Source organism: Pempheris klunzingeri, chromosome 22, assembly GCF_042242105.1.
Source record: "Pempheris klunzingeri isolate RE-2024b chromosome 22, fPemKlu1.hap1, whole genome shotgun sequence".
NCBI lineage: Eukaryota > Metazoa > Chordata > Actinopteri > Acropomatiformes > Pempheridae > Pempheris > Pempheris klunzingeri.
In genome coordinates this window covers 11,487,120-11,495,748 of record NC_092033.1, presented here as the reverse complement: position 1 = coordinate 11,495,748, position 8,629 = coordinate 11,487,120, and the positions used below count along the sequence as shown (strand labels likewise).

The window sequence follows — 8,629 nt, the reverse complement described above, 5'->3', positions numbered from 1 at the left end:
ATGTGATCATCTGTTGAGTAGCAATTTACCTACAAATCTTTTTTTTTTTTCTACCTTCCATTCAGTCACTCTTCTCCCCTCCTTCCCCCCACTTGAATAGATTCTGTGTTGATTCTTGTCGGTTCTGGTTTCCTCTCCTCCCTGTAGCCAGACGTGTTGGGCTATGTGCGAATAGAAACTAGGTTAGGTTGAGACGACAACTTCCATATCCACACCTGAGCTTTTTCAACTAGTGCCACTTATCATTTAGCAAAAAAAACAAAAACTACAAGTATTCTGAGCCACTGTGGTCGATCCAAAGTAGTCGATGCATTCAGAAGAAGTGAACGTCTGAGGAACTTCAATGGGATGAGTGAGATTTTTTTTTTTTTTTTTCCTTTTTGTAAAATAATGATACCAGTGCTGATGTGAGGTGTGTGTTTATGCTCGGGGCGCGCAGTTCTTCACTCTCAGGGAATGATGCCATGGACATAACCTTCGATTAACCACCAGCCACGTCATGGATGCAGACAGGACGCACTCAGCACTCGCTTAAGACTTTAAGATTCACCTCGTGCTTCTGAGTTGCTGAGTTTTGTTTTTCATTGTTAAAAAAGTAGTTTCATGGTTGTGGTTTTCAAGTTGTAATGACAAGCTGTGCTTTGAGCAGTCCGCCATTGTACCTGTAGGCTACCTTTTACAACTTCTGTTAACATGGATTTGGTTTTGTCCCCCTTTGCTTCTTAACACACTTTGAGCCCAGTGTTACACAGACACCTTTGGTAAGTTGACTCTACGAGACATTTCACCCATGTAAATGACACCCAACCAGGCTAACTGTTGCCAAGTAGCTTTAAGACCACTCGGCGAACAGCGCGACACTTTGAAAGCTTTGCTCAGGTTGACTTGTAGCGCACATGACCCGCGAGCGACTGTGTGATCAATTATTCAGCCCCGACGAGGTGTTTCACATGATCCCAACACAGAACCAACTTTACAAAATGAGTGTTAATCACTTTGCCAGACTGATTTCCTCTTTTCTTACACTACACTTTAACCTTCTCAACTCTTTGCATGTCAAGTCATTGAAAGCAGAGCTGGCCCGCAGGCAGGGTTTGTTATACGCTGTAGTATTCATCGTACACGATCTGTCCCTTTTGGTTTAATATGCAGCTCTCGGCATTTGTGTTATGTGCGTTGGTTCTTGCAATGGTTTTTTCCAGATTTAAATGGCTTATGATTTAAAATATACAAAACACTGGCTAACTGTGACACTGTTAATGCGTTGCATTTTGTTTCTGCATTTCAAAAATTGCGTGTAAATAAAACTAATGAAATAACATATGTACTTTTTTCCAGCCCAATCTAACGACGTGTAGACATTCATGTCATAATTTACCGTGGCTCTGCATAAAAAGACAACAGGTTTCCTATAGTTAAAGATAATTTTATTAGTCTATGTACAACAATGACTTTCAGAGGAGACTTGTCCAGCAGCTTGAATCCCTCATGGTGATCTACAAACAGAAAACAGCATAATGTTAATAACGATGGCTAAAACTACAAATACAGTTTCCAGTTTTAGGTACATCTAGCTAAAAACTACTGCTGTCTAATCAGTCCTGCAGCAAATCCTCCCTTCATGATGGTTGTGCGTTTTTGTTGCCACTGTTTGAGAGGTGATGACTCAGTTTTAGTATCTGAGGGTGTCGTTTGCTGTTGAACGGTACTGACGGGCGTTTCTGTTATCTATCCATCCCATTTATATCCACGAGGTTACACTAAAACACAAGACTTCTCTGCACAGTACAACGCAGCTCGACACCACCACAAACTGTGGCCTCCAAAATGATGAAGCTGAGTACACCTCTCTAACGCTGCTTCAACAACAGCTGAACATTACAGCCGTCATCAAGGGAGCATTTATTGCAGGACTGTTGCATTAGACTGCATTAGTTTTACCTAAGTATGCCTAATAAAGTCATCACGGCAGTCTGATCACATTAGACATGCCCACAGATTAAAAGAGGTGGGTGCTAAATTTAAACGCAATACGTCGACCTACATACTGTCACTGCTACAGCATAAACATTGTTAAGAGGCAACATAGTTTTTAATCAAGATAATGGTGGGTTTGTAGCAGACATGGTGTTAGGTGTCAATTTTACTGAGAAAAACACATTAGCATTCCTAACAAAGAGTGTAAAAAACGGCTCGATGCTACAGCACAGGATTTCTTTTAGACAATCGCCATCAATGGAGGACATTTTGACAACCTGAAACACAGGTGAACGGCACAGTCGTCAATTTTAATGACTCCTTTTCTTACTATAACAACACAAAACCTCAACACCGCTCCATATTGGATTTTAGTGCTTCTTCTTCAGGGCGTCCATATTATGTGAGGCAGTGACAAATTCAGTACCAGAAATTATTACTGTGCAGGTTGCATATGACACAGCTCTTTGTCCTGGATTTTCGTGCTTATTCTTTTGATTTTGTAAATATTTTAATAGAAAATTCATGGTTTCTTTCAATACCTTCATGTAGGTGACACTGTAGCCATTTTCCCACAACATCACAATAAAGAAGACCTGTCAGAACGCCATTTTATTTTAAACACTGGACCGAAACGTGCTGTGATGTCAGAAAGCATGCCTGCAATCCAGAAACAAAAGTCTGACAGATGTGAAGTAAGAGAGCAACAGCCAGTTCACTCTGTCTATACAGACGTCAGTTCAGCTCCATTACTGCTGGCTTACAGACAGACAGCAAGGCGGAATAACAGCGTAACATTCCCTCCTTAGACAGGCGGTGACCCTGAATCCAAGCTCAAATGTATTACTACATTGGACAAACAGGACATCTTTCTATCTGATTTGAGTGCTTCTTGCAAAACAAATATTCAGGAAAATTCAGCGACTCCATATCAATACCAACATATCTCACACCCAGCACCAGGAAAGTCATCCCCCCCCTCCCGCTCTGCTCCCTCTACACCACCAGCACCTCAGGAGAACCGAGAATCCTGAAGTTTGTAAGCGACACAACGGACAGAGGATGTACTTCCTGTTCCAGCTCCGGAAGTTCAGCCTGCCTCAGGAGCCGCTCATCCTGTTCTACTCTGCAACCATCCATCACTGTCTAGAGTCAAGGCAAGAAACGTCACTACAAACCCATCACACCCTGAACATTACGTGTTCAAACTCCTCCTCCCTGGTGGACGCTACAGATCGCTGCACACCAAAACAACCAGAAACAGGAACGGCTTCTACCCGCAGACCAGACCAAAAGCAGAAGTGTGAGGTTCTGGGGGGGTGACCTGCAGCCAGCGCTGAGTAAGAGGACGCCACTGGGTCGGAAGTGAATGTCTGTAACAATTTGATTACCGACTGGTAAGTGTACCAGTATTCATTTAAGCAGGGGAAACCTGAGAACTCACCTTATTCTTCATCATCTGGTGGGATTCCCAGCTCCTCATCTGTCCATGCAGACGCATCAGGCCAGGGGAAGTGACCCTGCAGCAGAGGGAAGAACCTTAATTTAACATTTCCATTTTACATCCAAAATGAGCCCGATACGTTCCTGTAATGTCTGTAAAACTGCACACATTTATTTATTATCACATAATCATCATAATGATAACTGAAATCACCCAAATGGCCCTGATTAAAAGTTTATATACCCTTGAATGTTTGGCCTGATAATGTACACACACACACACACACACACACACACACACACACACACACACACACACACACACACACACACACACACACACACACACACACACACACACACACACACACACACACACACAAGGGGTAAGTGTCCACACCTGTGTCTGTGTATAAATAGTCAGTGTTTCTTAGCTCTGGAGAGAGCCCTGCACATTTCTTCTGGACACTGAGGACCATGAGGAAAGCAAAAGAACTGCCCAAGGACTGGCGAGAAAAGGTAGTTGAACTTTATAAATCAGGAAAAGGATATAAAAAGATATCCAAAGATTTGAAAATGCCAACTAGTAGTGTTCAAACTCTGATAAAGAAGTGGAAAATGAATGGGTCTGTGGATACCAAGCCAGGGTCAGGTAGACCAACTAAGATTTCAGCCACAACTGCCAGGAAAGGTGTTTGAGGATGCAAAGAAAAACCTACAAGCAACTCCAACTCCAAAAAAAAAGTGGTGTGGCTGTTTTGAAGATGCACAATAAGGAGGTACTTCAACAGAAATGGGCTGCACGGTCGAGTTGCCAGAAAGTAAGTGTGTGTGTGTGTGTGTGTCTCCAGGATAACACACTACAGTTTAACAGAATAACCCCAAATGTCTCTATAGATTAACCTACACCTCTGACACACAACGTGTGTGCAAGATTTGCTGCAGGGCTGTTGCATTAGACTGAATTAGTGTTGGCAACAAAGACGCACACAATCATACATGCTGACTTACCAGGACTGCATCAGGATCGTGCCAGCAGTGCCAAAGGATCCAGAACCACATGGCACCGCTGATGAGCTCCGCGTCAAATGTCTGTTTCTTGGTTATCAGAGGATACTGCCTGTACTGAGGCGGTCCGCCGCTGCCCCTACACCACAAACACTCATTTAAAGCCAGTGTTGAATGAAGTGGAACATAGATTAATATTCATGGTGGCGTTTCTAGTATCATAAGTGGACTAATTTTGCTTTTCCGTTGTGTTGGCAAGTCGTTTTCGACAGCTTGCGTAGAAGCTAAGATGCTAGCGGGCTTCACAATAGCATTGACGAGCACACTTACTTTCTGATCGTCATCTTTTGACTGCGCCCGAGGAGCCGAGATCCGGCCCGGAGGACTCCCAGAGCCCTCCCAAAAGAAGACATGGCTGCTTAGACGGCAAACAGCAGTCGTCTTTTTGGTTTTATGATCAGATTTGTACCGTCTGCAGCCCCGCTCGCCGAGGAGTCACCTTCTCTTCTTGTCAATAAATGACCTCCCAACAACGACAGCTGTGATTGGACAGACAGTGATGACTTCCGTTGTTCCTCGACACTGATTGGCTGAATGAAAAATACATTTTCAGTAAACAGCGCCCCCTTCTGAAGAAATTCATTTTGAGCTCAGCTCATGGTTCAGCTGTCACTTCTTTGATTATCGATTAGCTTTTTAAGTTTGCATTAAACACGACGTGCTGTGGCTGAGTCACCTGATAGTAGTATATTCTTTATTCAATTTGGACACAAACAAGATTCACTAATATCCCACTGGGTCATTTGGCCTTTTGAAGATGAACATTTGTAAATGTTCAGAATTTGGGTCATAGTGATAATTTAATTGAATTCAAGAAAAACTTACTTTATTGGGCTTTCAATTCAAGCTAACATCAAAATGGAAATGCATCTAAAGAATACATTTACATATATAGATCTAAAAATACAAATATGACAAATGTGAGACCTACTCAAGGATTAATAGCAGTAGGTCAGTTTATAGCTGGCCAATATCATCCAACACCACAAAGGCACATACCATGAATATTAGGTCTACCTGTGACTCTATACACGGGGTAAACGGCGTAGATGTCCACAGGGCTGACATGCTTTCCTCATGGCAGCGGATTAAAAAGTGTGAGGGATGTTTTCTCAATTGTTTTTTTAATTGAAGGTTAAGAATTACAAGTTAAAAACATAATAGGTTTACATAACACTGAAATACAGTGACACACTAAAAAATAAAAAATGCTCACAAATAGCTCAGGGGGTGTTATTATTTCCAGATTACACACTACATTAGTCCGTTTTACCTGCTTTTCCCACTAGATGGGGTGAAAAGCCAAACAACGCTGGTGAATTCATCCGGATGATGTACCTTTGTTGTACTGCTGTGCTGTACGTTTAACACTAAAAGCCTTTTAATGCCCGTTCTAAGTGGTAGAGGGAATATGTGTGTGTGTGTGTGTGTGCTTTTGTTACTGGGCCGTACACAGCATACCTCAATACTACTGTAGGAAATGTGCTTTTTGATTTGGTTTTGAGAGTCCATGGCACATTTCCATGACAAAATGTTTTTTTGTTTTTTTTTGGTTAGTTTTCCGTAGGGGAGTACTTCACGGAACACCGGAAACAAACGTGAAACAATTTGCACACGGGTGACCGCTCAGTGTGCAGCTGTGGTCGTGGGTTAAATAACCTGTCATGATGTGAAAACAGGAAATAACATTGTGGCGAGTGCGCGCACGGCGCCGCCGCCCATCGCTGCTCTGCCCGTGCACGAAGAAGAATCCCCGACGCCATCTTGTTTCCAGTCGACTGCGGCTGAATGTCGTTTGACGGACTAAAGTCGCCGTTTTTAATCACCCGCCGAAGAGGGTCCATTCTCCGCTTCGTGGACGAAGGAGGACGGTCGTTTGGGGCAATTTCTGTGTCAGCCCTCGGGCCGTCTCTCTCTGAATTAAGCACAGACACACCGCTCCGTTGTTACCTAATGGCGCCTGGTCGTCGTCGCTCTCCGGTTGCGCCCCTCTCCCCTCACAGCTCAGAGCCCGCCCACAAATACTAGCTGCATGATGTCATCAGAAACCAACCATTTCTAAAAAAAAAAAAACACTTCATCAATTGATCTTTGGACAATTATTAATCTCCCACCAACTGTGCGCCATTATGTTAACATAAAAGAGGCGAGAGCATCTTCTGACCAAAAAACAGCGACGGTCAAATGGACATAAATGTTATCCTCTCCAGGGAAAAAAACCCCAACATGACCGTTTAAGCACTGAATCCTCCACAGCTGCTTTCAAACATTTTCGTCTAGAAGCGGATGAGAGGCGGCTCGGTCGGCCCAACTTTCACCTCCGTCCTCCCCCAAGTTTATTTCAGACAGCCACGCTGCCTCGACACCAGCAGCAGCAGCGCTCCGGTCACACTGCGCATGCGCGGGGGGATGCGGCTCGGCGTGGGGGAGGGTCACTGAATGGAAACGATGAGAGCATCCTCTCTGTACACATGATGTCAAAGGGATTTCTACACACACACTTCTGGGGGAGAGGACAGTAAACGATTTAACACAACGGGAAAATCACTAGTCATTTTTTTTTTCCAGAGTCAAACTTGTGGCTGTTAAGTAAATCAAAAAGGCTGTAAATGGCCAGTACTACTCTACTGGGTGATGATTATGGGGTGTAAAACAGACACATGTTTACAAAGGCTTTCATTTAAAAAAAAAAAGTATTCAAAGCTTGACAATGGATGTGATCATACACAGTAAATCCGTTTAATTCAAATGTTTAGAAGCCTTAAAAATTGTCAAGTTTGTTCATCCCCTGACTTCAGATTGATTCTTTATTAATCCCAAGAGGGGAGTGCAGTGTTACAGCAGCTGCTTAACACTAACATACATAAATACACAAAACATAAACGCGAATGAGGTGGGTGAGAAACAAGCACAATTGATATGAATTATATGTAATAGCATTAACTAATATGAACAATGGCATAAATATATAGTCGTGTAGGACATGCATAAACTGTGCAATGATGTGCATTAGAGGGAGCGTGCAAAGTTAAATGCAAGTATAAACTACTGTTTGATTTTAGGCTCAGTGCAGTTATGGACCAGGTATTTGAAAAGATGTTGGAAGGCGTCCAGGCTGAGGGTGTTTGTAGTACTCTGTATTCTGATATTTTGACTTCAAGCCCAGTTTGAATTATGCACTTTTATTTTTTATTAACTTTCAGCTACAGGAACATGTAGGCTTTGTGTGTGATTTATGAAACATTCAATAATGTTTGAATCCTTTCGCATCAGGCCTGTTTTCTTTGTCCATGAATTTATCGTAGTGGTCAGTGTTGCATAGGCTTCCCCTTCCCGACATCGGTTCAACATACAAAATGCTGCTCTTGTGTAAGGGGTTACATAACAGTTTAGTTGCCTCCTACAGCGTTGGGTAGCAGATTTAGGTGCTCCTTTTCAGCCATGTCGGTAGCAAAATAAGGGATTCTGGTCCAAAATACCCACAATTCCCTTTTGTAAGTTTATGTGAGTGTCACATACACTTCTATGGCCGTATCAATTAATAAACAAGCTGGCCTACTCAGCCAGCCTTTGTGTGAGTGAGTGTTTGCCTGTTTAAAGTTCTTATATAAAAAACAGCATATACATAATTAAAGAATCATTGGACTGATTAAACGTAACAAACTGGCTATGTAGGTTTGTTTTGAGACAGAATGCCCATTTCTAGGCTGAGCTTGTACCACAACCCTTTTCACCCTGAGAGGAAGAAGAGGAAACGGGAGGGGGAAACAACAATTAGCCTAAACAGAACCTCCTGATAAAAACATTCCCACAGCTGACTTCACTTTCACAAGATGATCAAGATAGCACAGACAGTACATGTAACCAGCACACCACAACGTGCTGCATTGCATGCTGCAAAACCTGACAGCCCCTGAAGACAATACTGTTAAACCACCTGTGTTGTGACTTAAATTATCACATATAAAATATTGAATATGCTTAGGTCCATTCCGTCTGCTGACTGTCCGTCTGAAGAGCATAATATAGTGTGCAGCACAAGTTAAATCCGGAGCGTCACCGACAGAAATAGCAGACGAGGAATCACGGACGTGGACGCGCCTGGAGCGCGGTCACGGCGCCCCTGTGAAAGCGGGCGTGT

General features: G+C 43.0%; 1 protein-coding gene across 1 annotated transcript; it reads right to left on the bottom strand.

Moving 5' to 3' along the window:
• Positions 1-1,405: 1,405 nt before the first annotated feature.
• On the bottom strand, positions 1,406-4,956 carry ndufb2 (NADH:ubiquinone oxidoreductase subunit B2). The gene is made up of 4 exons (XM_070853554.1): positions 4,759-4,956; positions 4,432-4,567; positions 3,422-3,497; positions 1,406-1,496 (listed from the first exon to the last, which is right to left on the bottom strand). The coding sequence occupies exons 1-3, from the start codon at positions 4,839-4,841 to the stop codon at positions 3,423-3,425; spliced, it is 294 nt and encodes a 97-aa protein (XP_070709655.1). The 5' UTR covers positions 4,842-4,956; the 3' UTR covers positions 1,406-1,496; position 3,422.
• Positions 4,957-8,629: the final 3,673 nt, after the last annotated feature.